Source organism: Scyliorhinus torazame, chromosome 4, assembly GCF_047496885.1.
Source record: "Scyliorhinus torazame isolate Kashiwa2021f chromosome 4, sScyTor2.1, whole genome shotgun sequence".
NCBI lineage: Eukaryota > Metazoa > Chordata > Chondrichthyes > Carcharhiniformes > Scyliorhinidae > Scyliorhinus > Scyliorhinus torazame.
In genome coordinates, this window is record NC_092710.1 from 319,595,145 (window position 1) to 319,613,676 (window position 18,532).

General features: G+C 50.8%; 1 protein-coding gene across 8 annotated transcripts in view; it reads left to right on the forward strand.

Moving 5' to 3' along the window:
* Positions 1-18,532, forward strand: part of LOC140411110 (uncharacterized) — a 154,896-nt gene that overhangs the window by 18,893 nt on the left and 117,471 nt on the right. For all 8 annotated transcript variants that reach the window (XM_072500159.1, XM_072500160.1, XM_072500161.1 and 5 more), the window contains exons 2-3: positions 11,817-11,895; positions 16,182-16,648. In XM_072500159.1, coding sequence (XP_072356260.1) covers positions 11,817-11,895; positions 16,182-16,648 — 546 coding nt within the window. The remainder of the gene's footprint in view (positions 1-11,816; positions 11,896-16,181; positions 16,649-18,532) is intronic.

Consider the following 18,532-nt stretch of genomic DNA (forward strand, 5'->3'; position numbering starts at 1 on the left):
ATTTACAGTGCAGAAGGAGGCCACTCGGCCCATCGAGTCTGCACCGGCTCTTGGAAAGAGCACCCCACCCAAGCCCACACCTCCAGCCCATCCCCACACCTCCACCCCATCTCCACACCTCCACCCCATCCCCATAACCCCACCCAACACGAAGGGCAATTTTGGACACAAAGGGCAATTTATCATGGCCAATCCACCTAACCAGCACATCTTTGGACTGTGGGAGGAAACTCCGGAGCACCCGGAGGAAACCCACGCAGACACGGGAAGAATGCGCAGACAGTGACCCAATTCGGGAATCGAACCTGGGACCCTGGAGCTGTGAAGCAATTGTGCTAACCACTATGCTACCATGCTGCCCCACAGTGCTGTTTGTGGTGAACGTATTGTACCAACCATTCACCACTGTATCGCATTGTGTCTCACATTGTATCATGCTGTTGCCCATGTGGGCTCCACCCATGGACCATTGTACTGTACTACACAATGTATTATGTTGGTGCCCTTGTGGGCTCTGCCCCCTTGAGGGGAGGTATAAAGACCAGCTGCCCTGCAGGCAGCTCTCACTAGCAGAGAAGTCGCAGGAAAGTACTGTTCTAGTCGATTAAAGCCACAGTTCACTTCCACTCACTGTCTCATGTGAATCGATGGTCGCATCAATTTAATCAACTACAACACCACAATGGAATCAGCCCTCAAACCTGACCGACTGTAACTCGACCCACAGGCCACGGACACCAAAGGGATTTTTTCACACTGGCTCCGATGTTTCGAGGCCTCCCTCGCCGCCTCCTCCTCGCCCTCCATCACTGACGTTCAGAAGCTGAGCCTCCTACACGCCCGGGTGAGCCATCGAATCTTTGTACAACTCGAGGACGTCTCCACATATGCGGACGCCCTCGTGTTGCTGAAGCGCCTATACGTAAGACCGGTGAACGGAGTGTACGGGCGGCATCTCCTCGCCGCCAACGCCCCGGGGAATCGCTGGAGGAGTACCTACGCAACCTTAAAGTCCTCGCGCGAAGCTGCAACTATCAGGCCATCACGGCCTCTCAACATATGGACCTCGCCGTCCGGGATGCCTACGTGGCTGGAGTCAGGTCCAACTACGTCAAGACAGCGCCTGCTTGAGAAAGACGCCCTCGACCTAGAAGAGACGGTAAAATGAGCCACCTTCCTAGAAGTAGCGTTCCAAAGCCTCAACGCGTTCCCGTCTGATCACGCAACCCCACAACCAGAGAGTACCCCGGGCCTGTGCTGCGTGGCTGCCCACCCATAACGGGGGGCTGCACTGCTATTCCTGCGGTCAGCTCCAGCACCCCAGGCAGCGATGCCTGGCCTGGAGCACGAACTGCAGCGACTGCGGCAAATAGGGACACTTCACCAAAGTTTGCCTGGCCAGGCCCAAATCCTCCAAATCACAGGCCCGACTCTCGGACTCACAGGCCCGCAGACCCCTGCCGGCTCCACCCCCTCCGGACATGTCATCTGCCTCGTGTTGTCCGTGGGGGCAGCCATCTTCAACTCGGCCCGCCACGTGCGACTCATGGGGGCTGCTATCTTGGACGCCATCTTCCTCACTACCCGACATGTGCGACCGACGGGGGCCGGCATCTTGGCCACCATCTGCAACGCCGCTCGACATGTGCGACCGACGGGGGCAGCCATCATGGGACCACCCCACCACCTCCGACCACGCCGGCTCTCCTCAACTCGGCGAGATCACCCTCGACCAGTCACGACCAAAGCACCTTCGGAACTCCATGATGACCGTCCTGGTCAATGGAAACGAACCGCCTTGCCTGTTTGACTCCAGGAGCATGGAGAGCTTCATTCATACCCGACACGGTAAGGCGCTGCTCACTCCAAATCCTCCCCGCACTTCAAACAATCTCCCTCGCTTCTGGGTCACACTCCGTTTAGATCCGAGGGTACACTGTCGCGAACCTCGCGAAACAGGGCGCCGAGTACGCCAACTTCAAACTATATGTATTCCTCGATCGCTGCGCTCCTCTCCTGTTGGGACTGGACTTCCAGTGCAACCTCAGGAGCCTAATTCGGTGGGCCCCTACCCCCACTCACCGTATGCAGCTTCGCGACCCTGAAGGTCGACCCTCCCCCGCTCTTCGCAAATCTCACCGCCGACTGCAAACCAGTCGCCACCAGAAGCAGGCGGTACAGCATCCAGGACAGGACTTTTATCAGGTCCGAGGTCCAGCGACTCTTGAGGGAAGAGATCATCGAGGCCAGCAATAGCCCCTGGAGAGCCCAGATGGTGGTCGTCAGGACCGGGGAAAAGAACCGTAATGGTTGTAGACTGCAACCAAACCATAAACCGGTACATGCACCTCGATGCATACCCTCTCCCACGGATAGGGGACATGGTTAATCAGACCGCCACTACATGGCCTTTGAGGCAGACGGCCGCCTTTTCCACTTCCTCCGGGTCCCCTTCGCGTCACAAATGGGGTCTCGGTCTTCCAAAGAACAATGGACCGAATGGTGGACCAGTACGGGCTGCGGGCCACATTTCCGTACTTGGACAACAACACCATCTGCGGCCATGACCAGCAGGACCACGACGTCAACCTCCAGAAATTTCTCCAAACCGCCCAAGCCCTCAACCTCACTTATAACAAGGAGAAATGCGTTTTCCGCACAACTAGGCTAGCCATCCTCGGCTACCTCGTGGAAAATGGAGTTCTAGGGCCCAACCCCGACCGTATGCGCCCCCTCCTGCAACTTCCTCTTCACCATTGCGCCAAGGCCCTGAAACGGTGCCTCGGGCTACGCCTAGTGAGTCCCCAACTACGCGGACAAAGCCCGCCCACTAATCAAAGCTACCATCTTCCCACTGGCGGCTGAGGCCTGCCAGGCCTTCAGCCGCATCAAGGCAGATATTGCCAAAGCCGCGATGTGCGCGGTGGATGAGTCCGTCCCATTCCAGGTGGAGAGCGACGCGTCAGAGGTCGCCCTCACCGCCACCCTCAATCAGGCGGGCAAGCCAGTGGCATTTTTTTCCCATACCCGCAACGCCTCAGAAATTCAACACTCCTCAGTCGAAAAAGAAGCCCAAGCCATCGTGGAAGCTGTGCGGCATTGGAGGCACTACCTCGCTGGTAGGAGGTTCACCCTCGTCACCGACCAAAGGTCGGCAGCTTTCATGTTCGATAATACACAGAGGGTCAAGATTAAGAACGATAAGATCTTGAGGTGGAGAATCGAACACTCCACCTATAATTACGATATAGTGTATCGTCCTGGGAAGCTCAACGAGCCCCCAGATGTCCTGCCCCACGGCACGTGCACCAGCGCACTAGATGACTGACTTTGGGTCATCCACGATGACCTCTGCCAACCGGGGGTCACCCGGCTTCTCCACTACATCAAGGCCCGCAACCTGCCCTACTCCACTGAGGAGGTCAGAGCCATGACCAGGTACTACCAAATCTGCGCGGAGTGTATCTGCGCGGAGTGCAAGTCGCATTTCTATCGACCGGATAAGGCCCACCTGGTGAAGGCATCCCGGCCCTTTGAGCGCCTCAGTATTGATTTCAAAGGGCCCCTCCCCTCTACCAACCGCAACACATATTTCCTCAACGTCGTTGACGAGTTCCCCCGCTTCCCCTTTGCAATCCCCTGCCCCGACATGACCGCTGCCACTGTCATTAAGGCCCTGCGCAGCATCGTCACCCTGTTCGGTTTCCCCACTTACGTGCACAGTGACCGGGGCTCCTCGTTTATGAGCGACGAGCTGCATCAGTATCTGCTCGGTAAGGGCATCGCCTCGAGCAGGACTACCAGTTATTACCCCCCGGGAAACGGGCAGGTGGAGAGGGAGAACGCGATGGTTTGGAAGGCCGTCCTCCTGGCCGTGTGTCTAGAGATCTCCCAGTTTCCCACTGGTAGGAGGTCCTCCCCGACGTGCTCCACTCCATTAGGTCCCTCCTTTGCACAGCCACGAACGAGACCCCTCATGACCGCCTCTCTTTTTTTCCCCTAGGAAATCTACCTCTGTGGTCTCTCTTCCGTCCTGGTTGAAGAAACCGGGGCCCTTCCTACTCCGCAAACACGTTAGGAGCCATAAGTCCGACCCACTGGTCGAGAGGGTCCAGCTCCTTCACGCAAACCCCCAGTACGCATACATAGAACACCCCGACAGCCGACAGGATACGGTTTCCCTCCGGGACCTGGCACCCGCTCCTGAAGACTCGCTCCCAGAGTCCACGTCTGTGCCCGCACCGACGAGTTCACCACCCATGCCCGCACCAACGAGTTTGACACCCGGGCCCGCTGCGGTACCAGAGCTCCGGCGATCACAGCGCATGATCAGGGCGCCGGACAGACTGAACCTGTGAACCCTTCACCCCTGCCGGCGTTCAATTTTTTTAAGAGGGGGTGAATGTGGTGAACGTATTGTACCAACCATTCACCACTATCACATTGTGTATCACATTATATCATGCTGTTGCCCATGTGGGCTCCATCTATGGACTATTGTACGACACGGAATGTATCATGTTGGTGCCCTTGTGGGCTCTGCCCCTGGCTCCTCCCCCTTGAGGGTGGTATAAAGAGCAGCTGCCCTGTAGGCAGCTCTCACTAGCAGAGAAGTCGCAGGCAGGCACTGTTCTAGTCGATTTAAAGCCACAGTTCACTTCCACTCACTGTCTCGCGTGAATTGATGGTCGCATCACTGTTTAGAGAGGGAGGTCCAGGATTTTGACCCAGCGACAGTGAAGGAACAGCGATATATTTCCAAGTTAGGGTGGTGAGTGGAGTGGCTTGTGGTGGGGAGCTTCCATGTGGTGGCGTTCCCATATATTTTCTACCCTTATCCTTCCAGGTGGCAGTGGTCGTGGGTTTGGAAGATGCTGCCTGAGGAACCTTGGTGAGTTCCAGCAGTGCATCGTGTAGATGGTCCACACGGCTGCCATTGTGTGTCGGTGGTGGAGGGAGTGAATTGTGTTTTGTGGAAGGGGGAGCAATCAAACGGGCTGCTTTGTCCTGGATGGTGTCGAGCTTCTTGAGTGGTGTTGGAGCTGCACTCACCCTGGAAAGTAGAGAGTATTCCATTACACTCCTGACCTAGATGGTGGACAGACATTGGGGAGTCAGGAGGTGGGTTACTCGCTGTAGAATTCCAAGCCTTCCACCTGCTCTTGTAGCCACAGTATTTATGTCCAATTCCCTTTTAAAAGTTAATATTGAATCTGCCTCCATATCCTTTCAGGCAGCGTGTTCCAGATCATCACACTTTACTTGTTTCTTTTTCAAGAAATTTCTCCACCTCGCCATCTGCTTTTTGTTTTTGCAACCTATCTGTAAACCTTTCGTTATCAACCCTCTTTGCAGTGGAAACCGAGATTCTCCCTGTTTACTTTATCAAAACCCTTACATTTTGAACGCATCTGTTAAATATTCCCTTAATTCAGAAGGCTGAGGTTTTAAGTCCTGCTCCAGAACTGGAGCACAACATTCTAGACTGATTCGCTGCTCCAGTGCAGTGTGGAGGGAGTTCGCTACAGTCGGAGTCCTCGTCTTTCAGATGAGATGATAAACCGAGGCCCAGTGCACCCTGTGGGGTGGATATAAAAGATTGTGTGGCACTATTTTCCCTGGTGTCTTGACCAATATTTTGTTTTTAAAATCTTTATTGTCACAAGTAGGCTTACATTAACACTGCAATGAAGTTCCTGTGAAAATCCCCTAGTTGCCACATTCCGGCGCCTGTTCGGGTACACAGGGAGAATTCAGAATGTCCAATAACGGGCACTTCTTTCGGAACTCGTGGGAGGAAACCGGAGCACCCGGAGGAAATCCACGTAGACACGGGGAGAACTTGCAGACCCCGCACAGACTGTGACCCTGGCGCTGTGACGCCACGGTGCTTACCATTGTGCTACCCAATATTTATCCCTTAGCCAACATCGTTGTGCCATCAGAGGCAGTGGTGCTGGTTCAAATCCCACCACGGCAGATGGTGAAATTGGAATTCAATAAACATCTGGAATTAAAAGTCTAATGACTGTGAAACCTTGTTGATTGTCATAAAAACTGTCTGATTCACTAATGTCCTTTCGGGAAGGAAATATGCTGTCCTTATCTGGTCTGGCCTATATGTGACTCCAGATCCACTCTTTGCATTGACAACCACATCCTGTGAGTGAATAGAAAAAAAACAGATGTGCAAATTGGCCAACGTCTTAACCAAAATTGCAACAGTGATTAGAATCCAAAGTTACTTAATTGGCTGTAAGGTGCTAGTTTTTCATTAACTTTCTCTGCTCAGCAGTGATCCACAGTGAGTCTCTGCTACCATTGACTTTGTATAGATTAGCCTGTTCAACACTTGCGCTGTATCCCACACATAGCTAGTCAAAGGTACTCTCCTCTGGCAGAAACTCTGGAGCCAGTCTGGGAGAATGACGTTTTTGGATCAATCTACCAAATCTGATTAGATGCATTCCGAAGGTTTTACCACACAATCTCCCACATCCATTTATCCTAACCCCTCAAGCAACCATTTACTTTTTCCACTTCCAATATTTCTATAAGCAATAAATAAGTGGGCAAAATGCATTTATAAAAATTTTTTTAAAAGTAGATATGTGGGGGCGGGATTCTCAGATCAGGCCGGGCTGGAGAATTGCAGCAACGGGTGCAAAATGCTCGACGCCTGTCGGCGATTCTCAGCCCGGGCTGGGCTGAGCGGCCACGCAAAAAAACAAAATCCCGCCGGCGCCGTTCACATCTGCTCTTATCCGACGGGACCTCGGCGTGGATGCATCAGGAGGTGGCCTGGTGGGTGGAGAGTAGTCTGACTCCAGGTGGGGCCTCAGCTGTGGCCTGGCCCGCGATCGGGGCCTACCGATTGGCGGCCGGCCTCTTTTGTTCCACGTCGGCCCCTGTAGCCCTACGCCATGTTGCGTCGGGGCTGGTGTGGCGAAGAGAGCCACTGTGCATGCACGCATTGGTGCCGGTGGTCCCACTGCGCATGCGCAGACCTGCGGCGCCCATCTAACGCCGGGATCAGCAGCTGGGGCACCGTGGGTCGCTCCAGTGCCGTGCTGGCCTCCTGTAGGGGTCAGAATCGCTGCTCCTGAGGCCATGTTGACACTGTCGAGAAAAGCGAAGGCGTTTACGACGCAGTCAACACTTAGCCTCAGGATCAGATAATCTCGCCCATGATTTTTTTCTCCCAGGTTTTTTACGGTTGTTGCCGGCTGTCCTTCAATTCGAGGCTGTCGTCTACTCAGGGTTGTGACTTTCTGCCATGCGTCTTCAAGTGACCTGAATCGTCTGGTTCTCAACCCGCAGATCTTTGGGTCGTGGTTAGGTATGTTTTTCAATTTGTTCCTTCAGGGGATCTGGGCATTTGCTGCCCATCCCAGATTGCCCTTGAATTGGTGTTGCTTGCCAGGTCGATTCAGAGGGTAGCCAAGAGGCAACCACATTGCTGTGGATCTGGAGTCGCATGTAGGCCAAGCCGAGTAAGGACAGCGGATTTCCTTCCCTGAAGGGAATTCGTGAATCAGACAGACTTTTATGGCAATCGTGAGTTTCTTGGATGGTCACCGTGACTGAGACTAGCTTTTCAGTTCCATATTTTATTAATTTAATTTAAATTCCACCAACTACCGTGGTTTGATCCCCAGAGCATTTAGGCTGGGCCCCTGGATTCTTCACCCAGCAGCATTCCCACTTTGCACGGTCTTCCCTATGATTAATATATACATTTTTGGAGACTCCAGGGCCACTGAGGAGGATAAACCTCTGGTCAAAATTCATCCTTTAACCAACATCATTTTAATTCTTGTTGGAGAATCTAGGACTCGGGGTCACCATTTTAAAAAAATAAATAAGGGACTGCTCGTTTAAGAAGGAGAATTTTCTTTTGAGTCACTGGAACTCTCTCTCACTCAAAAGGTAGTGGAAGAAGATGTCTTTGTGTATTGTTACGGAAGAGCTTTTTAAAAAAAATTTAGAGTACTCAATTATTTTTTCCAATTAAGGGGCAATTTAGCGTGGCCAATCCATCTACTCTGCATATCTTTGGGTTGTGGGGGTGAAACCTACGCAGACACGAGGAGAATGTGCAAACTCCACAAGGACAGTGACTCGGGGCCGGGATTTGAACCCGGGTCCTCAGTGCCGCAGGCAGCAGTGCTAACCACTGTGCCACGTGCTGCCTTGTTAAGGCAGAGCTAGGTAGCAAGGGGGTGATCGGGGGAGGGGGGGGGGGTAGGCAGGAATGTGGGTTGAGGATACAATCTGATCAGCCATGATCGTAGTGAATGGTGGAACAGGCTCAAGGGGCTCCTAATTCGTATGTTTGTTATGTCACTGTTCTTTGTGGGATATGCAAAATAGTTTCATTTCTGTACACAACAGTGGGTCGGTGTATTCAAAGCTACTCTGTGTGTGCAGTGCTTTGAGAAGTGCAATGTATCGAGATGGATATGATAAACGTGTTTGCATGTATGGCTCAAGGTCGAGGAATTATATGTTTAATATAGGACCTCATTATATTATGCTAAATGGTATTTATATATAGATGAAGTATATCCAGGTTAATACTTATAAGCTGCATTACAAGTAGTGGAGGTAAATTTAAACTGGGCATGAGGCCGACCTTCTTTACTCAAGTGTTTGAAATAACCTGTTGGCTGATCTCCATGAATACAAAGCATTCGTGTTGTTAAAATGTTTAAAGCTACTTCACACAGTGGATTGTTGGAAGGTGGAGGCTGTTGCTACATCGGCAGGTTCTGTGTCATGCTCTCCAGCACTTCCCAGCACTGTAACCTCCCAAAAGGATGGGGGCAGCAGACCGATGGGAAGAGCACCCATCTCCGGGTTCTCCTCCAAGTCAGTCAAGTGTCCTGACTCGGGCAGGTAGTATCCTTCCTGGGTCAAAGTTCTGAAAGAGCCAAGTGAATGGGTATATCGTCAATGTAAGATCTGCAGTGGTTGATGAAGGTGACTTACTGCAACCTTCTCAATGGCAACTTGGTGTAGGCAGTAAGTGCTGGCCTTGCCAGTGAGGCCCCTGTCCCGACGGGGTGGGGGAAAAAAGTACAGAGTTAAATGACCAAGAGGAAATGTTTTAGTCCAGATTGACCAGGCGGAATAGGCGGGGAGGCAAGTTGTGAGAGGGATACAAACAGTTTGCAAAGAGATATTGATGGGTTAAGTAAGTGGACAAAAAGTTGACAAATAGAACATAATGTGGGAAAATGTGAAGTTGATCATTTTGGAAAGGAGAACGAAAGAACAGAGTATTATTTAAGCGGAGAAAACTGCAGGAAGCTGCAACACAAAGGGACTTGGGGGTACTTGTGTCCAAAACACAGAAAGCTCGCACACAGGCGTAGCCGGTAAACAGGAAGGTCAATGGAATGTTGGACCTTATTTCAAGCGGGTCGGAGTATAAGTCGGGAAATCTTGCTGAAACTGTACAAGGTACTGGTGAGACCACGTCTGGAGGAGTGTGAGCTTCATTTAAGGAAAGAAATGGCCTCATTGGAGGTGGATCAGAGAATGGTCACAGGGCTGATCCTTGGTATGGAGAGATTGTATTATGAGCAAAGGCTAAACAGGTTTAGACTCTATGCATTGGAATTTAGAACAATGAGAGGTGATTGCATTGAAATATATATTCGATTCAACAAATGGGAACACAGTCCCACAGTGAGTGGGTTTAGCTGCATGTTTCTCGGCGCTCGCAATGTCGAAAAACACATGGCTACACAATGCAACCTGCCAGATGCCTCAATGGGAAACCCGTGGCTGAGGCCACATCTAGCCCCGTTTTGTACACTGGGGAGTTCCACACGCTGTAGTATAGCGAGAGATCATTTTTAAACGGCGTCCTGATCTCCGAGGCCACTGAAGCAATTCCCGAGCTCCCTGTGCCAGGCTGGCACTGTCAGGACACCACCCTTTCTGAAGGGCATGCAGCTGGGAGCCTCCAATCTCCTGGGTGACTCCACCACGAGAGCAGTTCCATGAACGGCATTCGCCCGAGATCACCGAGGTGAAGGGGATGAACCCCAAAGACTCCGGTACCTCGGGAACCCGCACGTTAGAGTGAGGCTAACTGTCTTGCTGTAATATGTAGATTTGACAAAAACTGACCTTGCCCATAATGGGCAGAATTTACATTGCAACGTCTCGCGAGATCGCGTTGGATCTCACGAGGCGCTGCGAGCCGGGTAGATCCCGGGTGTGGGGCCTCCTGGCTGTTATCAGCCACGCTGCACCGCAGCGAGCTGCTTTTCTGGGATAGTGTGGCCCATAGGATTCTTAAAGGGCTGACAGGGTAAATGCTGAGAGGATGCTTCCCCGAATGGGAAAGTCTAGGAGCACAGGGCATCGCCTGGGAATAAAGGGCTGCCAATTTATGACTGAGATGAGGAGGAATTTCTTCTCTCCAATGGTTGAGTCTTTGGAACTTCTGGACATAGAGAGCTGTGGAGGCAGAGTGCATGGGCGGGAGTCTCTCAGCCTGGGGCCGGGCCGGAGAATTGTTGTGTCCGGCGGGAATCGCGCCACGCTGCCCCGACGCCGGGATTCCCCTGAGAGCGGAGAATCAACGCCATTGGCGCTGGTGCGGTCGGCGCAGCGCCGGTCAGGGGCCGTTCTACGCCCCCCCCTCCCCGGCGATTCTCTGCCTGGGATGGGCCGAGCGGCAGTACAAAAAAGCCTGAGTCCCGCCGGCGATGTTCTAACCTGGTCTTACTCGGCCAGACCTCTGCGTGGAAGGCCCTGGGGGTTCCATCCCGGGGGGGTCCAGCCCCGGGGGTGGGGGGGGCCTTGGCTGTGGCTTGGCCTGCGATCGGGGCCCACCAATCGGCGGGCTGGCCTCTCGGGCTGGGGGCCTCCCTTGTTCCGCGCCAGCCCCTGTAGCCCTACGCCATGTTGCGTCGGGGCCGGTGCGGAGAAGGGAGACACCGTGCATGCGCTGAAATCGCGCCGGTCCCACTGCGCATGCGCAGACCAGCAGCGCTCATCTGACGCTGCGATAGGCAGCTGGAGTGGCGTGGGTCGCTCCAGTGCCTTGCTGGCCCCCTGTAGGGGTCAGAATTGCTGCTCCTGAGGCCATGTTGACGTCGTCGGGAAACGCAACGGCATTTACGACGGTGTCAACACTTAGCCTCAGGATCAGAGAATTCCGCCCCAGGATCAGAGAATTCCGCCCCATGTGTATATTTACGGCTGAGATAGATAGAATCTTGATCAGTCAGGGAATCAAGGATTGCGGGGAAAGGGCAGGAAAGTGGACGTGAAGAATGTCAGATCAGCTATGGTCCGATTGAATGGCGGAGCGGGCTCGAGGGGCCGAATGGCCTGGTGTCTGTGTTGGTGTGTCCCTTTTGTGTGTGGTAGTGGGTGTCATGGTGTCAGCTTAGATGAATCGCACACATTATGATGCACCTACATATATATTTTTTGGGAATATAATAGATCATTCCTGACCTTAGACTTGCATCGCTCACTCAATAAGGTCAAGAAGGGATAGTTTGCCATTGAATTAATGGGGAAGCTGATAAACGATGAGGATGAACATCTTAAGCAATTGATGGCGGAGGTATTTGATGGCAGGTAGAGGTTTGGACAATGAAACCTCCAGACATGCGTCCAAACCAGAACTGGAAACCTGCACACTCCCTCCTTCTTCCCTAGATGGTGCCATCCCTGCCGCTCCACTCATCCAACATGGTGGTGTGGTCGGAGCTGCTCGCCGATCGCGTCACCTGCTCCACTTTAACCCTTTTAGTAACGTGCCTCATCTTCCCGATTTCTTTCCGTAGATATCCTACTCGCCGAGAGAGGCGGATGACAGTGACAACTCTGAAGGAGAGAATCAGGAATTGGCGCTGATTGACCAAGGTAGGTATTGAAGGTCTGGTCAGTCCTGCATTGTTAACCATGCTCAGTAAAATTTAAACTATGGGCAGGCTAAAACTGTCAGGGAAATGACCTAAAACCATATTTAAAAATGGATTTGGTGGAAAGTTTGCTTTCTCTTTTAGTGACCCCTTTCACCTGGGCTGCCCTTTGACCCCAGACCCACCCTCCCTAATTGGGGCAAATCGCTGTTTTCAGGAACTTCCCACTTGCAGGAGCTCCTATTCCCACATTTCACCATTTCCTCTTATCGGCATGGGTTTGTCACCCTATAACTTGTCAAGTGGCAACTATGTGTGAGGGAAGACCGTCAGTGTCCTACTAGTTGACCTTGCACATCAGTGTCCGCGCACCCCCCCCCCCCCCCCCCCCGACGTTCCATTTGGACTCTTTGGTCATTGTCATTATATACACACACAGGTATATGATGGTGCACAGACAGGCAGTGATTGACACACAGGATGACCAGTGAACACACAGAACACAGCAGCACAGCAGTCAATCACCAGACAGACACGACCACTATAAAGCCAGTGGGTACTAGTTTTCCCGCTCTCTTGGGATCCAGCCTCTGAGACAGTCAGAGCCCGTGAGCAGCAACTAGAACATACACCATGTGGTAGTAAGATAGTCTGGTCAGGTTAGCCTCAGGTCTCCAGTCAAGTCAGCATAATGTCAACCCACAGTTAAAGTATGTATAATAGTTAAGAGCTCAATAAAATCGAGTTGCATTTCTTCAAGTGTTGGAAGCCTGTCTCTCTCACTGCTGCAGTAAACGCAGTCCTCGCAGACCCGACATACCCAACACATCAGTCATCAAATGTGAACGTTATTTTTTATTCCTCCCTGTCCGCCCCCTCTTTTTAAAATTTATGAATGAGTTTTAAAAGTTGCCCCCACCCCCTGGCTTGGTGTGCAGGTAAACCGCAAGATAATTACACCCCACCTGGCACTGAGACTGTCGTGGGTTACCGTAACTAGGGAATTGGAACTTTAGTAACCTGGGGAACGTTGAGATCCCATTTACAGTTTCGAGGATTAGGTTACATTTCAGTTGAATACGTTTCGGTCTTTTTAAGTTGATGAATATTTCGTGCCCTACCCGCTTGGTATATCAATACCTCCGTGTTCACATCGGCTATTTATTTGGCACCACTCACCCAGGTTACAATTGTTGTTTATAATTTAGCAACATGCCTCTTTCCACTTAGCAACTGCCAATAGCTGGTTTCAAATTGCACCACCCCTCAGTCCCTTGGTTATTTCTCAGGCTTGCGAGGGAAGGCATTTAAATATTAGAGGTGGGGAGGATGGGTGGAATAATTGGATATGGCCCTACAACCCTCCGATATCTCTTGTGGCCCTCCAATTCAGGCCTCTTGCGCATCCTTGATTTTCTTCACTGTGCCATTAGTGGTCATGCCTTTGGCCGACTAGATTGTAAACTCTGAAATTCACTCACTTAAACCTCCAGTACTTTTTCTCCCCCTTTCTCTTTTTTTCCTTGGGATGCTTCCCCTCTTCCGCTTCACTGCTTCTCTATAACACCAGCTCTGGATAATCACCCCCTGTAACGTGCACTCTCGGAGTCCTTCCTCCAGGAGTCCTTCCTTCCTCTGGCTCCAAGACATTTGAGTTTGAGCGAGTCAGCCTGGGAAACATGGTTCTACAGCCACATGGGCCTTTAGGACATGTTTTCTGGAAATTCCTACCTAGGGCATCAGTTTCTGCAGCCCCCTCCTGAAGACGCAGAGGACCAAGCATTTTGAACAATTGCTAGAAGATTTGAGCTCCAACAATTCACTATGTCGAGCTGCATTTAGACCAAACCCTTTGTGTTCGCTCAGTTGGTTCCTTTCTTCATTTCAGGCCAGATTCCTTCTCAGCCAACCAGGACCACTCAAGCATTAACTAGTCAAGAATTATAATTTAATATTTGCTCTCTTGCTCGGCTTTTTTAAGTGTAGAAGATTAAGGGGTGATCTAATTGACATGTTCCAGATGGTCGATGAGCTTTATTGGCTCGACGGAGAGGAACTGGGTGGGATTCTCCGGTACCCCCGACCGAGTGTTTCTCGGAGCTGTGCCGTTTGCTGGCGGTGGGATTCTCCACTCACGCCGCTTATCGATGCAGTTTCCCATTGAAACCGCCCCACGTCACCGGGAAACCTAGGGGTGGGGGTGCGCTGCCGGCAGGATCCCAGAATCCCAACCGACGGCGAATTCCGGTCGGTTTTTCCTCTGGTGGGAAAGTCTGGAATCAGGGGACAGAACCTTCGACTCGGAGCTGGGCCATCCAGGGGTAAAGAAGGAAGCTCAAAGTCACCAAAAGATAGTGGAAATCTGGAAGACCCTTCTCCAATAAAGCTATTGAGGCTAGGAGTTTAATTGGGAATGTCAAAAATGAGTGTTTTCTTTTTGTTAGGCAAGGGTGTTCACAGTTGCAGAACCCAAAAAGTGGGTAAAGGGAGTTAAGAGATGGATCCGCCGTGATCTAATTGAATGTAAGAACAGACTTGAGGGGCTGAATGGCCACCACCTTTTCCTCTTCCTGATTTCCCATTCCAGTTCAGGCCCAAACCTAAAATTATTTGGGTTCCTACTCATGAAGCAGGTCTCTTCTTGCACTCCTGTTGTGCTATTTATGCAAATGGTTCAAGCTGTCTTGCAGCGTCCTGTACAATTTTGGGCCTCTAATGAATCTCCTCTTTACCTTCGCTCCACTGTTGCTGGCTGTCTGCTGCCTAGGCCCGAAGATGTACAATTCTCTCCTTTAAAAACCTCTCTGCTGCTCTCCCCTCCTTTAAGACGCTTCTTGAAAACCCACATCTTTGGCCCAGCTTTTGGTCACATGCCTTGATATCTATCTCTCCTTATGTGACTCAGCGTGAAGTTTTGTTTGCTAACACTCCTGTAGAGTTTCCTATATTAAAGGCTCTATGTAAAGGCAAGTTGTCGATCTTCTGATGAGCAGGAGCATCTTGTTGTCCTAAATATGAGCAACTTGTGACCTTTTCACTAGGTGTAATGCATGTGTACAACTGCTAATACTGCAACATGTCTGAGCTGGAGAGCACTTGAATAACATTGATGATGGCGCCAAGCTTCTTGTGAAGGGTTGTTGCCAAATTTGGAAGGAGGAGGAGAGATGATGAGGAAAATCGCCAAACTCAGCTTTTTAAAGATGCAAGAGTGCTGGGTAAAGAGTGAGATGAGGGAGGCAGTGGCATACTGGTATTGTCGTTGGGTTAGGAATCCAGAGACTCAGGGTAAAGACCAGGTTCAAATCCCGCCATGGCAGTTGGTAAAATTTAAATTCAATAAAAATAAAATCTGGAATAATGATGACCATGGAACCATTGTTGATTGTTGTATAAAACCCTTCCGGTTCACTAATGGCCTTTAGAGAAGGAAATCTGTCGCCCTTGCCTCATCTGGCCTACAGGTGACTCCAGATCCGCAGCAATGTGATTGTCTCTTGAACAAATAAAAAAATAAATTTGATTGTGGGATGTCACTGTCAAGTCCAGCATTCATTGCCTATCCCTGAGCAGGGGTGGTAGTGAGCCACGCCACCGTAACATCGAGTGTCTAGCTAGGCCATTTGAGAGGGCAGTTAAGAGTCAACCAGAGTTCTACGGCTCTAGAGTCGGTAGGCCAGACAGGGTAAGGATGGCAGATTTCCTTTGCTAAGTGAATCTGATGCATTTTTACAACAGCTTCGTGATCACTATGATTATACAGTCAGTTATGACTGACTGGCACCAGCTTTGTATCCCTGATTTATTTAACTTACTGAATTTAAATTCTTCAGCTGCCATGGTGGGATTTGAATCATGTCCCTGGATCATTAATTTGGATTGCTAGTGCAGTAACATAACCACAAAAGCGGTGAACAGAATGAGTTAACGTTGGAGCCAATGTGATGTGTTTGGATTTTTAATGAATGAATTTTCAGCTCAGCTTTTACTCAGCAGAGGCAAGAACCATACTAGACAGAAACATCTCATTAGATACCTGCAAATGTTTGGTAGGACTCTTGAGAATTGTCTGGCCAAAATCTTTCTCAATCTGTGATGGTGTGTGCTGGGGAACGTTAACTGTATGCGTTGCGCAGCAACCTCGCTCCGAATCCAAATCTTACTTTAGCTGGCACAGGAATGAGGGGCTGAATAACCTCCTTCAGTGCTGTCTCATTCAATGGCTTCTTTGTTAATTGAGAAGGGTACTTCCTAAAATGGCATCTTGTTTTTCTAAACTCTTCACAGAAAGTCAAAGGAATTGCTGCCTATCGCCTTCATCTCCCAGCCATCTGCACAATCAGGAGCACCTCTGCAAAGTACGGACAATATTTGACCCGCTGGACTGCGATAGCTCTGAGGAGGAGCTCGAGCGCATCAACAGAGAATTTGGAGGGGAGAAGCGCAAGTGGTCTCAGGTGAACCGGCTCAGTTGCAACAGCGACAGTACGTCCTCAAGCGACGAAGAAGTCAAAGACTTGTGTGGCATGTCCTTCAAGCCTGTACAGCAGGCCGAACAGAAGTACGACTGCGGGAGCCCTGTGCCCTTTAGTGCCTCCCCTCCCAAGAGACTCCACCCTTTGGTCCGAAGGCCCTCGGGACAGATCATACTGGCTAGTGTCGGCACCTCGGTTGACCAGGCGACCCCGTGCAAGAGGCACAGGCAGGGCCAAGACTTCAGCCGGCCCAGCCTGGACTTGGAGAAAATGCAACAGGTTGGTGAAAAGTTGGCCGTGAATCTAACTCCTGTGGGTGCTACTTCCATGGTTGAATAAATAATCACCGCGAGGTCCCTGAACGCGGTGTAATAGAGCTCCTGTTACATGTGGCCCAATGCTCTGAGGATGGGTACTACAAATAGGCCCCACGTGTAACAACACCAGAGCGCCACTCTTCAGGAGGTGATAGAACTGAGGAAAAAGCTACTGGGGTTAAGAAGATTCTGCTTAGTAGAGTTCTGCATTGACCAACAGTCCGGAGGATTAACAGACTGTATTTAATACAGATTTCAAAGGCCGGTAAAAGGCATTTTAAAAAGAAAAAAAAATTGTCCATGACATGAGCATTGCAGACAAAAAGACATTTATTGCCCAGCCCTAATTGCCCTTGAGAAAGTAGTGGTGAGCCTGCAGACCAACCGGTGTCGATACACCCATGTTGCTGCTTGCTGTAGCAGCTTGATAAAACTGAGTTGCCATTTCAGAGGGAAGCTGACCAATTTGCTGTGGATCTGGAGATCGGGTAGGGATGGCAGATTTCCTGTCCCGGAAGGCATCATCCGATAAATTTTCATGACCAGAATTAATGGGAGGAGCGTTTATTCCAGATTTATTATTGAATTATATTTAAATTCCTACAGCTGTCATGGTGGGATTTGAGTTTGCACTCCTGGCACATTCAGCCAGGCCTCTATCACTGAGCCAGCAGCATTACCATTATGCTACCATCCCCAGTGGAATTTATTTGGCGGGCTGGATTCTCTGGACCCGGAGCCGCGTGTTTCTTGACCACGCGCCGTCGACTGGCAGCGGGATTCTCTCTTCCCGAACCTGTAAATGGGATTTCCCATTGAACCACCCCATGCCACCGGGAAACCTGCGGGTGGGGGTGCATTGCCGGCCGGAACAGAGATTCCCAATGTCCGGAGAATTCCGGCTATCTTCCATAACCTAGATCCCCAAAGCGCTTTTCAGCCAATTAAGTACTTTTGAAGCCAAAATGGAAAATGCTGAAAAATTCAGCAGGTCTGGCAGCTTCTGTGGGGCGAGAAACATTTTCTGTTCTTTGAAATTGTCAGGCAGGAAATGTGCTGGCCAGTTTGCGCACGGCAAGCTCCCGCAAAAAGCAAAGTGGTAATGACCAGATCATCTTGTTTTAAATCATGTTGAGGGATAAATATTGACCAGGATACCTGAGGGGGCGGTTTCCTAGCTGAGAATACAGACAGGGCCTTCGAGAGGCAACACTCCTACAGTGCTGCTTCAGTAATGTTTCTTGGGCGGCACAGTGGTTAGCACTGCTGCCTCACAGCACCAACGACCCGGGTTCAATTCCGACCATGGGTGACTGCGTGGAGTTTGCACTATTTCCCCGTGTCTGCGTGGGTTTCCTCCGGGTGCTCCGGTTTCTTCCCACAGTCCAAAGTCGAGGTGGTTTGGCTGTGCTAAATTGCCCCTCGGTGTCCAAAAAGTTAGGTGGGGTTGTGGGGATATGTAGGCTTGGGTAGGGGGGTTTCTTTCGGAGGGTTGATGCAGGCTCGATGGGCCAAAATGGCCTCCTTCTGCACTGCAGGTTGTGAGGGTAGGTAGACCTGATGGTAGAGGAGGTAATGGCGTAGATGGTGAAATCGTGCCAATAATGCCAGAGTCTGTTTGCTCTTAACACTGGAAACCATAGCGACAGTGATTTATGATAAGCAGGCTGACTGTAACAAGATGCTTTTTAAATTCAAATCTGTGAAGGGTTGGATTCCTGAGCGGATTCCTGACCCTCCCTGCAAACCTGGATAATGTGGGGAATTGGGAGGGAAGACGGGGGGTAGGGTGGTGTTTGGAGACTCTTCAATGACTAACTCAGGTTTCCTTTAATAAGACCCAGGA